This window comes from Ammospiza caudacuta, chromosome 1 (assembly GCF_027887145.1).
Source record: "Ammospiza caudacuta isolate bAmmCau1 chromosome 1, bAmmCau1.pri, whole genome shotgun sequence".
Classification (NCBI taxonomy): Eukaryota; Metazoa; Chordata; class Aves; order Passeriformes; family Passerellidae; genus Ammospiza; species Ammospiza caudacuta.
In genome coordinates, this window is record NC_080593.1 from 119,910,670 (window position 1) to 119,931,360 (window position 20,691).

Genomic DNA, 20,691 nt, shown 5'->3' on the forward strand with positions numbered 1-20,691 from the left:
AAACAAATTAGTCACAAAAATTATACAAGCGAACTTCTTTACACCAAGTCATGATATTCTACACCAATTCATAAGTATTTAAATCTTACTACATGACAAGTTTCCATTAGCTGTCTCTAGTAACATTTAAATCTTACTACAGACAAATTTTCATTAGCTGTCTCTAGTAACCAGTGGTTTTGCTTAATCCTAATGCATTCACCAACTGTCCAATGGCAACTGATAGGAAGAAAATGTTACTGAACATTAAAATCCTGTTTCAACATGCAAATCTATTATAATTATATTCCATTTTATAATTATATTTATGCAACATATCACAAACACATATACAAAATACAAATGCAATCAGGCAAAAAGAAAAGCTAGACAACTATTGATTAGAGGACATTGCAAATATGCTCTCTCTCATTTTCATAATATATTTTGCTGAACTTCTTTCACTTGGAACTCTACAAAAAATGTACACTCTTAACAAGCTTATAATATATGTTATCTACTCATAGCTTTATTATAATCTTTTGCAGTGATAAAATAAGTAAAACCTTAAGAGCCACAGTCCACAATGTTTATTTTTTAATAGCTTGTCCATTATTTGCTCTGCAAATGATGTCATGGCTGAGAGACTTCATTTAGCATTACACAACCTAGCACAGACAGAAAATGAGGTACAAGAAGACAAAAACTTCTTCTAAATCAAGTTTATTACTAGATTAGAATTAATGTATTCTCATGTCACATCCTCACAATGAAATAAATACTCAATTCTTGGAACAACATTTACTGGGGAAATTCCTCCACAGAGGTTCATCCAGGGCAGCTCATCCAGCAGAGTTTTATGTACAGCATTCTGCCCTTACAAACTTTCAAGAACAAGGCTGCCTGATCAAAATTATTTAATTAGGATGCAAAATGGATGGTGGTATTGTAAGGCTTCCACAATACAAGCTCTATAGAAGCTCTTCTGGTAGTGCTTTAAATGTATTTGAAAAAAGCACATCTAAAAGGTAGAGCGGGCTCTTATGAGAAGGATGACTTCAGACTTCTCCCATTTGATAAACTAATCCAAAGAAGCTATGCTTACAAGTTAACTTGTACACAGAGCTTTTTTTTATTCAGTTATATAAAGTTTATCATTATCTATATAAGCATTCTATTTTTACAAGTCCTTGCTATTTTCATTTTTTTCTATCCAACTTCTGTATTAAATATAACTGTGAGGTTACTACTTTTTCACTGGGTTAAGCCAAGCACCCCTTCAATGAAACAGAAGAGAAAAAGATCTTTTGGTGCCACATTCTCCTTTTTGAACTTAATTTCTTGTTCTGGCAACTTAAATTGCAACTTTGCTACCTACTCCACATGACTGCTGCAAAATCTGCAAGAGCTGCCCTCCATTCTCTTCCGACACTGGCACAAATGTCACTGTGATATTGGACTTGCTCATCTCCTCCTTCCATTCTGTCCAAAACCTAGCTGCCATTGCTGAGATTATAATGCAAAACTTCACCCTGCCCAGTGCAGCAGCCCTCCCTCCTTCCCAGCACATTTACAGATCTCTTTTCTGCCTACAAATGAACAATACTTGGGTTTAGGTTTTTTTAACCAACTATTCGTGCAGTTCCTACTGCTATTTGTAATGGGCACACAAAAGTCACCAAAATGTTCTCTTCCTTTTTCTATGTTGTGCAAATGATGTGTACAGCAGCCTCCCTCTGCTCAACTCCCAATTCTCCAGGTATTCTATGTCATAATTGTAATGGATTAACACCAACATGCCTCTTACAGCACTATAAAGTAATAGAACTATTCTATTTAACACTACATTTATCAGAAAAATACTTGGTCAATATAATGACCTTTTGGACAGAACCATAAAAATCACCAGCACCTCATAATTGAAAAAAGAAGTCAAAGATCGTAAAATTATTTGTCAATTTGTATTCAAATTACTACTTCAAATTACTAAGAGAACAGCAACCTATAAAGTACATCAAGGGCCTCTTCTAAAAATCAATTATTAGTATCAACATTGACAGTATCATTATTTTAATGGAGTGATCAGGCAAACTAGGACTCAGATTAAAAACTATTAAATCAATAAGTAGCACCTGAAGAAATTTGCACTTTTTAGCAAACAAACAATCACAAACAACACTGCAACATAAGTGCCATAGTTAAGTTATGCTAGAAGATAAAGCACAAATGAAATACCAAATGTAAACTCACCATTTGTCAGTCTATCAAAAAGAAAAATATCAAAATTCCAATTTCCAACCTTCTCCAGCATACACTGAAAAGAAACACAAAAGCTGTCATTTTTTAATCAGTATATGTCTATCTTCCTGTAGCTTGGAGGAGTATTTAAGATTTCAGAGACAGATCAAGTCTTTAGAATTTCTACATAAAAAATAGTAGTAAAAGAATAATTAAATTTGTCTGATAACTGAACAACATCACACATTTACAAATAAGAAGACTGGAGGGAAAAAACCAAACGATGAGTGCCTTGGCAGAACTGGTTGGAGATGCTCCTTTCAACCTTCCAGCAGTTTCTCAAAAGACAATTAAAAACAATTAGGTTCAAATCAGAAATAGTATGTCAGAATGACTCTGCATTCAGACTAGCAAATTAATCTCTGTGTAGTTGTTTACCTTTTCCTTTTTTCCCCTGCTTACAGAACAGTATCTTCATGATTCACTAGATATTTGAGCCATTGTATAAGCATTTTAATTTAAGAACCTGGCTTTTGACTTTTCACCCCACTCAACTAGCACATCTTTATCACAGCTGTTCCACATAAACTGCTCCTCCCACAACAGGAACGACCAAGAACAGCAAACAGTGCAAGAGGCCTCACCAGAGCTCAGCAGTCCCAATCTTTGCCTCCCTTACCTGTATCAGAAATACCTGTCCAGTACATTTTACAACAGTCCTGCCTTCTCCTATTCTCATTAGCTTGGTAGAGCTGTTTTGTGATCTTATTATTGGTTCTAGCTTTTCTCTACCAGCTGCTAAAACTCTGCTATCAGAAGAAACAAAAGCATTAACAGTATGTGTTTATTATTAAATTGCATGTACATTTTTAAGATCCATTCTCCAGGTTCTCCAATATCTTTGTACACCACAGCCTGATGATATTCAGCATGGATACATCCATTGTATTGTAAGTATATTGTTTTTCTGTGTCAGATGACAAAAAAGCACTGCATGCAGTGACACAGCCTTTGGGATATTGAATAACCTGAATAACCTTTGCCTGTTCAATCCCCTTCAGCACTTTCCATCCTCTGTGGCAAATACAGCAGCCTTTCTATCCAGGTAGCTGCTCCCTTAGCATCAACTCTCTTCCCAGTATCTGCTTTCCCTGCTTTAGTGCTGAACAAGTGTATTCCAGCTATCACCTTTCTTCTCTAGAAATGCCTACCAAAGAGAAAGTCAGTTTGACATAAGCATGTCCTGAGAAATCTATTTACTGCACTTTATTGAATTTAGGCAGTCACTCTTCCAGTTGTTCACTAGTGAGGTCAGACTAAAAATGAAAGGGAACAGTTGTCTAAATTGCTCCATTACATTTCTTAAATACAGATACATTTTCTTCTCTTCATTTTTTTCTTTAATTATTCAAGGGTATCCTTAATTCATCAGTAATTAAAAAAAAAGGCAACAAAATAAAAAACTATCAATAACAAAAACACTAGCAACACAAAAATGATCTGAGTAAACTTGTGGGCAGTAGAGGAGTTTGCTACAGACCATGAAATTTTGTCTGGATTTCATTACAATATATACATATATATATATAAACAGATAAAAATACATACACAAAAAATAAGCTTAAAATTGGTGCTTGGTTGCCCTTTTAGTATGTGATATAGTTATATATACTAGTAAGCATTTAGAAAAACATACTTTAAAAAAATAAAAAAATCAAGCAACCAACCTTTGCTTGTCCATTATAATCATCATCTAAAATGTTTGAAGAATTTGGAACAGTGATACCACGGAAAAAACGGGAAGATCTCAGGTATCGCTGGAAACTAAGCAACCTTCTCACATTTCTTGCAGACACAGAGACTTCGATTTCAGAATTTGCTACAAAAAACAAGAAAATAAACACTCTCTCTAAAAAACCTTTATCAAAAAGACAAGTGCTCAGGGAAGTTTGGTATAAAGATAATGTCCATTTTTGAGTATCAAACATTTCAGCACAAATGCAGATATTTTTATTAATACTAAATACAGAGCCACGGATTCAAAAAAAATATGTTCTGTGTAAGCATCCTGTGAAGAAAAACAAATACTTAAATCATAGCTGCAACTCATCTTTTTAAGGAACTCTGTTATTAAAAGTACAAAAATATTACAGATATTGTTTAAAAACACACACAGTACTGCAAACAAATTATTTTTGGAAAATAGGTGTCATGGATACACATCCAACCCATGTCCCTACCAAATCACCTAAGATGACATATACACCAGCAAGAAAGTATCAGAAACTGAGTGTTGATACAGGAGATACAAGTAGGCTTTGAGCAAGTACAAATTACTTTTACACAGTTTAGAGCTCAGAAAATCTCTTAACTCTACTATGCTGAAGTTTTAAACACATTCAAGTAATTTTGGTGCTTTTGCAAATAACTACACTCTTCTGCCAAACAATTATGACATTTATGTTCACAGCATATCTAATTCTGTTTCCCAGTATGGTGAAAACACAACAGAAAATTATTTCAGCCTCTTTCCAAAGATGAATCCAAATATTTTCCTTTACTTTTATTAGGTTCACTGAATTACACAAATGACCAATACTAGTTTATGTCCAGTTCCATTTGATATACCTGGAGTGTTTAAAAAACCCCAGCATCAAACTACACAGAGCTACAGTTCCTTTGTAGCAAGCCAGATATTCTCATTTTGAATTACATTAGGCCAAACTCAGCCTTGACTTTCTTTTCAACAGTGTCCCCCAATAGCAGTTTTATATAACCAACAGGAAGCCAATAATCTTATCTTGATATTCACTCAACCTGCCTGAAATGACTCATGTTAAATAGTAAAATTTTAAAAAGAGGTATTAAATAAGGAAGTCAACGCCAACATGCGATTTTTTAAAAATGCAGATAATAAAAAAACCATTATCACAAGTCTGTAGCACAGACCTGTTGTCCTTCCAAAAATGAGACATATTAGAAGTTGGTGAAGTAAGGAGTTACAACTTTTATTCTTAAAGTCAGTCTAAAATGTACACAGGAAGGTGTGGCCTTATTGACAATCTAAACTAAAAGTTCTCAGTGATTCCTAGTGACAGCTGCTTAATTCTGCATAACATAAATCTTTATCCATTTTCATGCTTCTTCCTGCAGAAGTTCCAATTTGCTTACTGTTCTATGCCAGCTCATAGCAATTACATTAATATATTAATTCCCAAAATACACTAATAAAACACCTCTAAATAGAGCTGACAGTGGCATGATCATAGAGCACCTAATCAAACACAGCAGCATTCCCCACCAATGGTCTGTGTTTACAGAAATTCAACTGACACAACTGAATGTTCTTTCAGACATGCCTGAAACACTTCATCAGGACACTGAAGTTCAGGGCTAACACAGATATCTCCACATGAAGTATCCTTCTTCAAGCTATCATTCTCAAGGCCAAGGGCTCTTCCTCTGAACACACTGGTACCTATAATATATCCCAGGGGGTTTTTTATTAAGTAAACAGATGTACTACATATGATAAAGGTTGCTTATAAAGCAACATTCATGTGTACAGCAGGAAAATAAATATTCTGTCATGCTACATTACTCCACCAATATTTCTAAGCACATTTGTGACCATGAGGTTACAGTCTGAGCACTACCAGCCTGCATAATAGAGAAGCAGGGAGCAATACAGCTGCTGCTGCTAATACAGTGTATGCTACAGGTAAGAAGTGTCTCTCCCTCGCTCTTGATCCAATTTGGCTTCCTTCAGAGCCAAATTTCACAACAGAAATTATTGGGTTGAAAATAAAATAATACAAAATGGCTATATTTAGGTTATAAAATGATCTAAAATATCCACAAATTGACATACAAAAGCCATAAACTTCACAAAATCACAATAAAACAACATATTTGAAGCAGGAAAAATGAGCACTTTTCTGGAAGCAGAGATAATTTTCTTGTTCTCAAGTGGTCTTCTACAAACTTGTTTTTGTTGTCATGCTACAAAGTGAGTTTCCCCACACAGGTACCACCCGTTAATCTTGGAGGGAACAGTACACTGTAGGTACTACAAGGAAAAGCAGCTTCTGGCAGCAAAGTACACAACAGAACACAGAAGTGCAATAATTTGGCAGTACAGGCCTGTGTTCCACTTGTACTTGTATTCAAAGTCATTTAGGAGGGGTTACACATCTTCTTGCTTCAGGACTGTTTCTGATGATGATAGAGGTAGAGAGGCAAACGAGTTACTTGGTTTTCTGTGAAGCTGAAGCATCATTCTCTTCACAATAAGCTATTGACACTTATTCATCTTACAAATACGTTTAAACTCTAAATTATCACCAAATTGGCCTAGCTCTTAAACCACTACTACTACACATTAATCATAGGTTTTCTACCCCTCATTAAAGAAAAAAAGCAAAGCCTACATTATTCCAGCTTTCCTAGCAGCAGCACTGCTTATTACAGAATCACAGCACTAGTGAGGTAGGAAAGCACCAGATGAGGTTCATCTGGTCAAACTCCTCTGCTCAAGCTGAGTCACCTAGACCAGAACCATCTCCCAGAGGTTTTAGTGTATTTCCAAGGATGCAGACTCCACAACCTCTCTGGTTGTGTCAACACTTGGTCACCCACCCTCACAGCAAAAAAGTGTTTCCTGATGTGCATCAGTTTGTGCCCATTGCCTCTGGTCCTCACACTGGGCACCACTGAAAAGAGCCTGGCTCTGTCTCCTTTGCACTTTCCCTTCAGGTATTTGCATACATTGAGAAGTTTGCCCTTGAGCCTTCTGTAGGCTGAACAGTTCCAGCTTTCTCAGCCTTTTCTCATCAGCCCTTTAATTCTTCCTCACCCTTTGCTGGACTCTCTCTGGTATGTCCATGTCTCTCTTTTCCTGGGGAGCCCAGACTGGGACTCCAGGTGAGGCCTCTCAGCGCTGCACATAGGAGAGGGATCACTCCCCTCAACCTGCAGGCAATATTCCTCCTATTGCAGCCTGGATACCACCTGCTTTCTCTGCAGCAAGGGGATATGGCTGGCTCATGTTTAACTTGGTGCCCACCAGGATATCCAGTTCCTTTCTGCCAAGTCACTTGACAGCTGCCCCTGCTTGTGCTGGGGCTGTTCCTCCCCATGGCTTTGAGCTTCCCTTTGAGCTATTAGTTATTGCACATGGATAGCCCAAGGTAGGTAATAACACCTTAACTAAATAAATGTCTTATCCTTTAGATCTGAAATGATCAGAGTAACTTCCAAATGAGAGAAGAGATTTTGAGCCTTGCCATCCCTCTGCATCTCCAGAGCACCTGATTTGTGGGACTACACTAAGCCAAAAACTAAATTTCTCTCTTTAACATTAAACACTTACCCCCAGGACAATTCACAATAAACAAGTCAGATGCAGAGGTTCGATAGGTTATTAATTTAAAGGGGAGGCTGAAAGAGAAAATAGCTGGCTTTCAAGGAACGGGGTGAGGGGAAGATACGTTCTCCAGCTGCAGGAACACTGATAGCTACTGTGCCTGCTTTTTTTCTTTCCCTCACAGATAAATTATTATTAAGGATACAAAAACCAAGTGCTTTGTGGTTTTGGCAGATCAGCTAAGGCCACTTAATGGAAAAGACTGGTGAAATGAATGATACAGTTGTGCAATGGAAACTTGGCATTTCTCTCCTGGCACATTCATTCTCTTTAGATGCATGATTAATATGAGAATGACAACCTCCCCGCTTCTATCACGAGTCATGAAAAGAGATGCTAATTTCAGAGACACTACCAAACCAAGGCTCAGTAATGTACAGATTATGGAAAGAAGACAGTGAAGAATGAAGAGCGCACTGCATTTGCTCATGAACAAGCATGCTGCAAAAACATCTCCCAGCCCAAATATCTTTTCTTCCATTTGGAGCCTTCAGTGTGCTAAATGCCCTTCTAATATCCAATATTGACTATTTGCTCACAAGGACAGTTTAAGGACAAATTAGAATAATAAAATAAATTTGACATTTACAGCCTTTTGAACTGAAAGAGAATGAAAGCAAAGCTGGGATGATGAACACGTTTAAAAGGACACTACAGCATTGGGAAGTGCTTTTGATGCAAGGAACCAGAAGGTGAACTGCAGGCTTTAGTGCCTGCACAACACCAGCTGTCCTATGACTTCCTCTTGCCATTCCTTTGTAAATTAGAGTTGTTATCCAAAGCATCAATCACAGGTATTGGGGCGTTTCGTTTGTTTGATTAAAATGGTTATATTCTTGTTTCTAAGCATCTTAAGTGAGATGCTGGTATAATAAAAAATTCCTTTCTCTAAAATAAAGAAAAAGAAGTAATTCTGGTTATTAATATCAGTTATTTTGCTAGTGTGATGCGTATATAGCAATAAAATAACACAAGTCGCCTTCATGCAACAGATTTCATCTGTATTCTGAGACGCTAATTTTAATCTCTTCCCACTCCCAATCTTTTAACTTCATGAAACCCTAAAATAAAATGTTTTAGCACATTTCACAGGGGTATTAAATATTTATTTTTCTCATGCCAATATAAAAAACCAAAGTAAAGACAAGTGACAATCACTTAAAAGATCAAAATATACTGATAGATTTAGTCTTAAAATTATATATTGTATATTAAGGACAGTCCACAAAAGGAAGAATAACAATTATTATTTAGTTTGACTACTAATGGAACCTTAAATCCTAGCAATATACTCAATTTTCTTATAATGCAAAGACAGACTTACACCCTCCAACAGCAATCTGGTTAAAACAAGGCTATCCAGCTTCAAGAACTTTATCTCCATTTCTTCCTTGCTACAGCCTAAAAGGCAGATAGAAAACTATCCATTATAAATAGCACTGAGTTTTGCTACACACCAACAGAAAGAGCTTAACTGAGGATCATGAGTGTCACTGCCAAAAAAAAAAATTAAGGAAATGAAGGGGAAAAAAAGTATTTGATTATTTGATCCTTCCTATGTTTGGATGTAAAAACTGAAAGTTGAGGTGAGCACTGGCCCACCAGAGGAGGCTTTTCCCCCAAAATATGAAGGAATTATCTTCTTTTAACTGAAGTGATCTCCCATTAATTTTCCGTATTAACCCAACTGCACATTTAGCAGTTTGACATAGCAGATACTATCATTAAACCTGACACATCATCTGAAATTTTCCACTACCTGTCCATATCTGTTGGAAAGAAATATTCCATTTTACATGCCAATTAAAACCATCTAAGGATGCGCCTTTCTAAAGATCCATCTTTCCATGATACAAATAATTTTCAATTGATGAATAAAGTATGATCTAGCATTTCACACCACTACAGGGACTCATAAGCATTCTAATTTCACATCTATTCCCATCAAACTATTAAGAAATGCACTATATTAGATCCATGAATGTTTGTGGGGATTTTTTTAAATTAAGAGTTGCTATTTTACCACTCATGCTTTGAATTTTAAAATATTTTTACAACATTCAGTATTCAAGTATTATATAAAACTATTACTTCATTTGGGAAGATATAATTTTAGTAAGGATTTTCAAGTTACATAAAAAGACTAATTTAGATTATTCAGGTCTAAATTATCTCACTATAGTTCCTGTCTTTCTTAAAACCACTTAGAAGACTAGCATCATTTTAAGACACTACACTTCTTCTGCTTAAAAAAATATTAAGCTATACTGTTTTGGTTTTAATGTACAATATGTAACTACATACATATTCATAAATATTTTTTTATTTTCCAAATATTTTCCATTATTTTCCAAATAATAACGACTGCTGGAAAATATGCTGTGGGTTAAGGATTAATGAAACAAACATGGCTTTGCAAGTGTCTTCTAAATGGAATGAGAAAAATAAATTAGGTTTCAAGAAAGTCTAGAATTACCACGACTCTCTTAAAAACTCTAGTGGTTTTCATCAGACGCTACCTGATGGAGGGGAAGTGCTAGGCATCACCACCACCTAAAATAACTTTTCCTGAAGGATCTTACAGAGCAAAAGGATCTCATTGCCTTAGCAAAGCACAGAACCATAGAATAATTTAGGTGGGAAGGGACAGAAGAGACTTCTGAACGTCCTTTAGTCCAATCCTCTGCTCCAAGCAGCGCTAATTTGAGGGAATTTGCTCAAAGTGAAGGGATTAGACTACTTCAGTATGAAATAAATGCCAAATCTCCAATGGCACTATAAGTCATTGCACAGTAGTAGAAGTGTAAAAAAAAACATCATGAAAAGGTATCTACAGGACTTTACTAATTTACCTCTTTTGAATTTTGGCTCATCTTAGAATTTCTGTAAACACCTCAGGAAAGATACAAAATTAAGTGGATTAAACACTGCCATTTCTGTGCTCAAATGAATAACACTTTGCAATAATCTCAGGACTAGGAAACTACATGCAAGGCAGTCTTTCCATACCAGTTTACCAGTTTTCATAAGCCCAGCAATCCTGAAGTTGTGTTTTTGGGGATTTTTTTAACCCTAATCCACTCACTGGGCATGGCAAATCTGCAATTCACAACAGCATACTGTAAACTAAGAAACCTCGCTGAAGCTAATTATTTAGAGGAATATCATCAGAACACAAATATACAAAATATATACAAACACAGTCTTTTACAAAATGGGTTATGCCATGTTAATCAAGATACTAATCCTCCTGAAGAACTCGACATATAATGGTTCCAAACTCTTTTCCCAAAAGGATAATATAATATATTTCAGATCGTTGCCAAATCATTTTCTTGCTGTCTTCCCAGAAAAACCCACCTCTCTTTGGTGTCCTAGAAATCTTCAGTTCTACAGTAAATGAATGACAGAACTCACAACTCATATTTTTTTGTCTATTTTTCATCACCAGAAAAAAAAAAAAAATCGAAAAACAACCCATCATGGTTAACAAAAAATTAATTTCCTTTACCATCCTTTACTTTACTTTATGATGGTCAGTACAGAAAGTCAAACTGGGAGCGCAGATGAAAACAAAAGAATTTTCAGGTATTTTCTACCAAACTGTCCGGCATACAAAAAAAAAGCCTTTCTAAATAAGGTATTAGGAGAAAGAATACATTGGAGAGGCTCAAAAGAAATGGGGAAAAAACCAGAATATATCACTGTCTTCTTCTATGGTCAAACTTAAGCCAGCAATGAAATACAGAGTGGCCTGTACCTGTGCAAGACTCCAGAGCACACAGACTGTTCCACAGTACCTTGGAAAGAAGAAACATCTAGAATAACAAAGGAAAAAAACAAACCTGCTCTATATTCTCAATTAAAACTTTTTATCTCCACATCTTCCTTAACCAAGTTCACTTCAAGCTCACTCTTTTCATTTGGCAAATACAACTGTATCTGGAGCATTTTCTGATTTTCCCTTGTGTAACTGCATTCTCCAACCTAAATCAAAGTCAAAATTTCTCTCATATTACAGAACACAATTTACTGGAATAATCTGGATTGTGAATAATTAGAAGACAAATTCAGTATTGCATCATTCACAGAAAGGCAGCTTTTGAAGTAATCTCTCAAGTGCAAGCTTTTTACTCCTCGGTGATGGTATTTTCAAAAGGCAACGAATACTTCAAGCTGTGATCACATAAATCTTCCTGCATTACTTTACTCATTGTGAAACTCACCCTTCTTCACAGAGGACTGCTGAACAAGACAGATAATGCCTGTTAAACATAACCAAATAGGTAATTCCTCTATTTTCTGAAACAAAAAAAGGGCATTGAAATTAATCTGGACTCTGCTTAGTTTATCTCAATCTTTAGATGGCATCACCAAACGCATCATTAGCTGCTGCTACACAAAGATTTTTCAAATTGTTTCAGGCAATCAATTTGGATTTGCACTTGTCTCTTCTTTGAATTCTGGAATCTCAGCCAAGGGAAGTCTAAACTCACTGTTCAAGGTAAACATTTTCAAATGGTTCATGAGCTAAGAACCAGAAAGTTAAAAACATCCTTGAAACAGCACATGCTGACATTTTTGCCAGACCTCAGAAGAGCTTATAATACAATCCACAAATGGCAATTTCCAAGTAACGAGTCTGAAGGTTGTATAAAAAAAGGTAAACTCTGGAATTTCATCATGTATTTGCACTCTCAAGGAAGAGAATTAGATTTATCCATCACCTATAAAATATCTCTTCCTTTCTTTCTTTCCATTTCCCCGTTAAAAGGCTCCATACACAGCTAAGGAGAATCATCTAAGTCTCAATGAAGTCTTATACTGTACCATTATTCTGTATGCAAGTGATTATTTTCTTCAAAATTGAGCATTCCTGAATGTTACCAAACACATACTGACTAATTCAAAATCCCTTCTTCTTTCTAAGATATTTTAACTCGCAGATGTGACAGATTTGGTTATCTATAAAACACAAAACAGAGCCCCATGTAGTGGCAACATCATCATCCCCCCATAGAAGCATGCTCAGATAAGACTGGCACAAGAGAATTCTAAAAACCTTTTTGACAAGATCTTACTTATTCTAGGCCAAGCACAACAGGAAAAACAATAAGAAAACCAGGTTTCTTCTCTGCAAAATCAAAATATTAATTTTTTCTATGTGGTTCCTCCAGACTATATCCAACAACCCTTTCCTAAAAGGAAGCTTAAAAGCCTTAATTTCAGCTGTATCTGCATATGACATTTCTCAATAGTTTTTTTGTTATCTTAATTATTCATTTGATCTTCATTCATTTTGGCTTCACTTCCTTACTATAACATAATGTACATATCACTGCGTACACTCACTCTTTGGGGTTTTTTTTCAGGAGAAACAGAGAGTGATTAGGGCACATTATATATGTCTTTCTTTGTGCATGCTAGGAACACCTCCAACAATCACAATTTCTTACGGGTAGTGTGTATACATACATACATATATAAAAAAATAGACACTACTGACAACCTCTCAATAGCAAGAAAAAGTCTACAACTTTATTGCTGGTTTACTCTTTCTGAAAAAAAGGAATATTTTTATCTTGTCACCAATTCTTCTATCAAAGATTTTGTTTCACATTAGCTTTTATCAACATATTCTGACAACACTGAAGACTGAATTACTGGATATGATGTCTCAAGCAATGTAAATAAAATTTTGAAGTATTCATGTAAACTGTAGCCTATTGGTAAACCAGAAGACAGTAAGAGTGATTATAACCACTGCAAACACTTCTTCAATAGCTTCTCTGAAAACCAAACAGTACATGCTGCATTCTCACAGCAAACTACAACACTCCCTTCTTGTTTCTCATGGAGTGAAAAGTAGATCCAATGTTTTACAGTCACTACAATAAAACATTACAGTGTATGCATTTTACTGTGCAACAGTGAATTCAGAGGAAGAAAGTTGAGGAAGAAATTCAGAGGAATAAAGTTGGCTGCTCTCTCCTTTCCAGAAATGGTGGATTTAAGATGCCATCTTGATGTTATGCCCATGGTCCCACACAAGCATAACCAACAGAACACAGTAACAGAAAACCTGATAACTGATAACATTAACCAGCTGCCAACCAACAAGAAGAATATAATCCTCACTTTGCCCATTCACCAGGAAGCAGTGTTGTTAAAACAAAAATGTATTAAGCTATTCTTCTTGGTAGTTCCTGCAATTACCTATAAAAAGGAGACTGCTGGAATAACAGATAATGTATTAGGAAAACTACCATCGAATAAAGTTAGCTTAATCATCAGTGATATCCTGCATTTAATAAAGCTCAGATATTACTCCCATTCCACTGTCCTAACAACAACAATATTTTTCCAACCATCTTCCTAAAATCAAACTTTCTAAAAGTTACTGTTGAGAATACTCCTAGACAGGTTAGAAACTTGAATATTCATGTATCAGTTACAGAATTTTGGGATGAACATAGAGATGCTGAGCTTATAATGCCTAAGAAGATATAGAAGTGATCTTCAGAAATAAGTGCTGACAAACTTTACTTCAGCAACACTCGTTGAGCTGTGAGTTCAAATAGTGTTATGAAGCAAAGCAATGCACTTAAAATTCACTACTCTTCCAACCTATCAGTAAAATACTGGGTTAAGAGCCTATCAATAAATATTAGAGAAGAGACTGGTCAGCATATTATTAGCTACCCCTCCTGAAAGATATTCAAACTCTTCTCAAAACATCATTGACAGAAAAAGAAAACAATGCTGAACAACCAAAGTTAGCTAAGCAAAACACAGAACAGCACTAATGCTGTCAGTCACAGTCAGCACTGTGACTGACAGCAACTACATAAATCCTCTGCAAAACACATAAGCAATGACCATTGCAAACAATTTAGAACCACAGAATATTGATAGTGGATAGTACAAGGAAGTTACAGTGAAACTACACAAACACAAATGGAGGAAGCATGTCCATGCATTACTGATGTTCAGGATCAGCTGTGGTGGGGAGGAAAAAAAAAAGCAACATTCAGATGGTTTAGTCTGCTTCAGCTAAAGAGACCCTTTCCAGTTCAGTATTTGCCCCAAGGAAAGAAGAGCTGGCTGACTCCTCTCACAAGTTATCGCTCAAATGGGTATTTTTCAGTCATGTACCTCTGTGTGGCAGAATCAACTCCTTCTGAAGTAACCAGGAGAGGGCAGGGGAACGGGCAGGAAGAATATCCTAAAAATTAGGTCAAGTCTGATTCCTGCAACTTCTCTCTGCTGGCAGTCTCATAGTGCATTATTAAATCTCTTTGACTTAAAACAATTAAGGAAACACTGATCAGGAATAAATTAGCATTGCAGAGAGGGGGAAAAAAAAACATTTTAGGGATAAAAAAGAATCCCACATTTATGCAAATTACTAGATAACCTACTTATATGGGGAGAGATTGTGTGGAATTCTTGACTTTGAAAGAAACTCCACAATGTGGCAGGAGCCCGGAAGTCAGAGCACCTTTTCAACAAACTACAGTCCTGAAGTGCAAAAAAATCTGACTATAATATGACAACTCTGAAAACTAACAGACGAACTGACCTGCATGGGAAGGTAAAGCCAAAGAACTTTTTGGCCCTCCTAGCAATATTTTTTGCTGTCATTAAACACCACAGGTGATGTTGCTAAAAGCTGGTGGCTGTGTCTCAACAAGTAGGGGCAAGGAGAAAGGGGGTGAAAGTTCTTTTACTGACTAGTCATGATCTGCCTGATGCACAATCATGAGGATGGAAAGAAACAGTGTGATGAGGACCATAAAAACCAGTTAATCTGACAACAGCAATAATATCATATGACTGCCTTTTAACAGGCAGTTATTTTAATACTTGTTAGCATTTCCTATATCAGCATGAAATGCCACATATATATATATACACAAAAAGAATTACAATTACAACACTTCATAAATTGCATGCTATTTCTGCAGAGAATTTATTATACTCAATCAGGACTTGAGATGAAACTCTTATCATCTGTATTGAAAAAAATCTACATAGCACACTCTTCAAACTTTGTTTTCTCACCTATTTTTATGAAACTTTTGAACAAAACTAAGAGTTTAAGAGTTTTAGAAATTATCTACTTTTAAAAATTATAACTTCAGTTAAGATCAGAGTATAAGACCAGTTTCTGCCACTCATTTTTATTCATAAAGTAATTACAACAACCACACTTACTACCATGAAATCGGCTTTACTGAATCTCTCCATTGCATTCAGAATACTTGGAATTGTGCTGATACAATGCTGGTATAGATCCTTTATGACACTTAGTACCTTAATTATTGGCATAATTTAATTAAGACTCAGATCCCCTGCACTTTTGCTGCATATTGGTTTGGTGGTGTCAAAACTTTATATTACAACAACTACTGACAAATTTAGTTGTAATAATATGGATGGATAATTTAACTTTTTTCTCTACAAAAATATTCTTCTTGTAACACTTCTGAAAAAATAAAAGATTCCTCAAACACATAATCAAAAAAAATTAGGCTGCCACTTTCTCCTAAAACTTCAATTTTTATTTAAGATCTGTCTCTGTACAAAAATTTAAGGCCTAGCTACACACCTGAGTAGATGTAAATGTGCATTCATTATGATGAGGTCAAGAATATTGATATTACTGTAATCCTGTTCAAGCGTCATCCTGGACAGGGCCTTTCTAGTGCTTTACAAAAACAGAAAAGTATTCTCCTCAACAGACTGTGTCTGCCAAGTAAGCACACAGCACACACATCAGTAGCTGTTTAGAAGATACATCTTCATTTCCATATGGATTCAGGTCTAAATTCAATGAGTTTAAAATTATAATTTTTTTAAAAAATATTTAGTAGTGAAGATATTCCTCTTCTATTTTTGGTAATGAGCTAGAATGAAAGATTTTCCTAAGAAGTATTTAAAAAATCGTCTTGCTGTAAGAGCTGCTAACTTTACTTTAGAGGCTCAGTTGTTGAAATTGATGGAGGCCTTTGTTTATTTGTCATTTATCTGCTTTTAAATACTTACAGTGAAAAATACGGAAATCAATGTATGGATGAGAACCTCTTCTCTCTGTTTCAAATCCTGCCCGACTTCTTACTCGCACATCTCCTAGAAACAGGGTCAAGAGTGAAATAAAAGTGTGGAAGAGTGGCAGAGATAAAATGCAAATGAACATAGCCTGGAGGGGTAAAGATTCATGTTCTTAATGGAGGAGAGTAATTCAAACAATAGGCCTACTTCAATGCTGTTTGTTTTAAAGGTGAAATTCAAAACAAAGTTTGAAGACTTGTTAAACATGCAATCACATGCTTTCTTGCCAAAATCTCTCCTGCCTAAGCATACGTTGCCAGAAGCATGTGATAAGCATTCAGATGAAATTAGGAAGAGCTTGCTACACCAGTATGGTAAAAATGCACCTTAATATGACAGAAAACAAGAACATTTAAAGTTGATTTGTTCCTCAGTAACACACATACAACAATAACATTTTGTAGAATACAAAAAAGATTCAACTTCTAGAAATGGTAGCTTTTAGCAAAGAAGCTAGTTACAATATGGTTTTATATTATAAAATATTTTCCCACTAGCATTTACTTACTTGCGCTCAGCTGTTTGAATATTACACAAGAGCCTATTAAAATACCAAAACTCAGTATTAAAATTTGATCAAACTATTTTGCACTGTAATTAGCTTCAACCTCAATCTTTTAGCATGCTACTTGATTTCTACTTATGCATTTTACCAACTGAAAGCTGATCAGTATTCTTTTGTTAGACAGTTGTATGTATTAATATAAGCAGTTCACCTGCATTAAAAACTTTCACTTAAAATCCTTTTGTAATTACAAATTTGGAGAAATCTTCGAGAATCAAATGCAATACTGTTTCCCTCCTCAAACTCTAACAAAGATAAATTTAAGATGTGCAAATGTTGTGGTTTCTAATTATAAGAATCTATCAAGTGTCGTATTTGCCTCACTTCAAACACAGCACTTCCCACATGAAACCAAAATAAATAATTAACAAAAAAGCACTATGATTTAGTTTATAAGAACTAAATAAAAATACAGCTATTTGTTTTTCATCAAGTCATAGGCATCTTGAGAGCATTTTTTTCCATTTTTTCTTTTCTAACCTGCAATGTGTAACGCTGAAGCAGTCAACTTATCAGAAAATAGCTAAAGGTACTGACTTACACTTCAGTAAATATGCTTTTAAATACCTAACAGGTATCTTTCTAGAGATACATATCTATAAACACTGACACATCTCCAGTGATGCACTTTACATGAATGTTATCTTGTGAGGCATGCTGGAAGGACCACAAAATGGTAAGCAGGCCCAGGGCTCCCCTACAGTTTACACATCAGTAAAAATATAGTAAATACATGTGCCCTTCAGTTATTAATCCTTTTTTATTTTAACTGAAAACCATAACTGAGCTGCAAGGGAAAGCAACCCAAATACTATCTCCAAGTATTAATTTTCTGACCACTTACAATATATTACTTATAAAGGCTTCAAGCATTCATTTGAGCAGAGTGCAAGAGACTTGTTTCCTTCCAGGCAATACAGAGGCAGCAAATTGTAGAACTCTTCTGTTAGGCACAAGCAACTGGTGAATTTTATTTACAAAATAAATTAACAAAAATGAAAAAGAGAGGAAACTTTGGAAGAGAGGGGGCAAATGCATTAGTAGCTGTATATGAAAATAACAGTGTGCATGGAGGAAAATTCGACTTTCATTACCTTTCACTCATATTTATCTGGGTAATCAGGCATAGCTACAGCTGTGTGAATGAGTTCACCAGCTAAATTAAAAGAAAATAAAAGAGGTTTTTTAGTGAAGCTAATTTTTTACAGAAAAAGTGATACAGCTTTTGTGATTTATTTTTAGTTTTAAATGCAGTTTTTTACTTTTAAAATTTACAAACCACAGTACCAATCAGCAAATAGTTTCAGACAGTGTATGACTAGGTTGTGGCAAACAATTTAAGTGTCAAAAATAGGAAAAATTTACAGAAAAATACCTGAAGACCAATATGGAATTCTGCAAATAACAAAATGAGCAGGTTCATCTGATAAATGATGTCCAGAAAGTTTCTCTCTGCTTTGTTCTTTTTCATTTACTACCCTTGATTAACAGCATAGACTAACAACACAAATAATAGTATCCTTGGTACCCTTGAAATGCCTGCAATGTTGAGAACTTTAGGGAGGAAAGCAAGAAAAACTCTCTGCAAGTAAAATGAAGAAGTGCAACTGACTACATTACTTTAAACAGGAATGATCTGAATATTTATTTACAGGAGTATTTAGCCAAAGAAGGAATTGTATACTAAAAATGCACATGGCAAACTAAGAAAAAGGCAGCTGCAATAAGAAAAAGCTAAAATAATTGTATTTACTTGCATACATATAAAATGAGGAATTCCCAGCAAGGAAGGTAAATATTTTCATTATATAGTTATTGAACAAAATTCTCTCTCCCTAATTATGGTAGAAGAAGCGATTAAAAAAAGAAGAACAATATCTCAACAATATTTTAGAATACAACTGGATTTATTCTGGAAAAATATACCCCTTCTACAAGACTGGAATTCATTACAGCAAACAAAGCAGAAAATTCCCTTGTGCCAAAACAAAAGCAAAAGAGATGCCTCCATTATCATGGTACAGAACTGCTCCATTTTTCAAGATTTCAGACCATAAATGTACTTGAAAAATATTGGTACAAGTGGAATTTGATGATACCATACATCCATCTGAAGTTTCTAAATAAACAGAAGTAGAAAAAGGGATAACTGGCTGCACATTATGAAATAATGTGCTATTGGCACAGTGAAACTAATCTCTAGTGCATATGTATAGTTAGTTCCAAAACATCCAGAAATACTGGATCATCATTATGCATTCACTCTTCGGTTAATGTAACCTGCAGAAGATTAATGGATCCCAAATGCACCCACTTCATTGTACCTTCACACAACATAACATGTTCACATCAATTTGCTTGGGAAATCCTGCACAAGTGTTTTGCAATCCTGTGACTGTGAAGTTATGCAGAATTTAATTTTAAGAGATATGTTTATCTTCACAGAAAACTTCACAAAAAAGCAGAAGATATCTCAGATTTGAGATTACTTTTATCAATCAAAAGGACACTATTACATAATTCCTTCAAACAGCAACAGAAGTCCAACCTCAGAGCCAACCATTATTACAGTAGCCAAAAGACAATTAAAATTCAAACCTAAAACAAAAGAACTTATGAATAACATTTCTTTATTTAGACCCTTACAAACATATTGAAATGCTTACACAATCTTTTTAAGCCATCAGATCCCATAGTTTGCTTATAGGTAAATTTCCTTGGGGAGGGCAGCAAGCTGACTGACAGTTTTTATCTGAAGTATCTCTTCTTCAGCCACTTTCAGCCACACTGGAAAGATTCCTGTGTTAGCTCTATGGAACACATTCAAGTCCAGCATCTTAATGATACTGGACTTCCAGGAACAATTTTTTTCCCTCTTTGTGAGTTTTGCTGATTCCAAAGAATCAAGAGAAAGATTTTAAAAATGTGAAGCTTTCCTTTCCAACCTTTATTCTGAGCACAAAAATGATACAATATCTGATGGCTGAGTATTTAGCTACACTTTTTTCCAGAATAGTCCTGCATGATCAGGATCGCTTGCATTTTTAAGACAAAGATCATACTGGCAAAAACTTAATTGAAGACTAAATCAATCATGGAAGAAGGAATCTAAGAGGGAGGTTTGCAGCTATAACTGAAAACTGAAAAGTAATCAGGGCTGTAACAAAACTTACCTTGAAATAGATTGTTTAATTCCTGCCCCTGTCTCAGATTCCTGCTCACACCACAAGGACAGCTCTGATACTTACGAGGCAGCTGAAATGCCACAGCTGACATCCCTGGGCGTTAGGGTTACCCAGCACACACTTGGTGCTGCCCTAACACTGCAGTGTGGCACAGCAACAATGCAGCAGCTGCTTGGGGAGCTGAG

The 20,691-nt window shown here is 35.4% G+C and overlaps 1 protein-coding gene across 1 annotated transcript in view; it reads right to left on the reverse strand.

Annotated features, from left to right (window-relative positions):
• Positions 1-20,691, reverse strand: part of PDE7A (phosphodiesterase 7A) — a 41,563-nt gene that overhangs the window by 10,877 nt on the left and 9,995 nt on the right. Inside the window, exons 3-5 of the mRNA XM_058804385.1 lie at positions 16,691-16,774; positions 3,945-4,096; positions 2,230-2,293 (exon numbers count right to left, since the gene is read on the reverse strand). Coding sequence (XP_058660368.1) covers positions 2,230-2,293; positions 3,945-4,096; positions 16,691-16,774 — 300 coding nt within the window. The remainder of the gene's footprint in view (positions 1-2,229; positions 2,294-3,944; positions 4,097-16,690; positions 16,775-20,691) is intronic.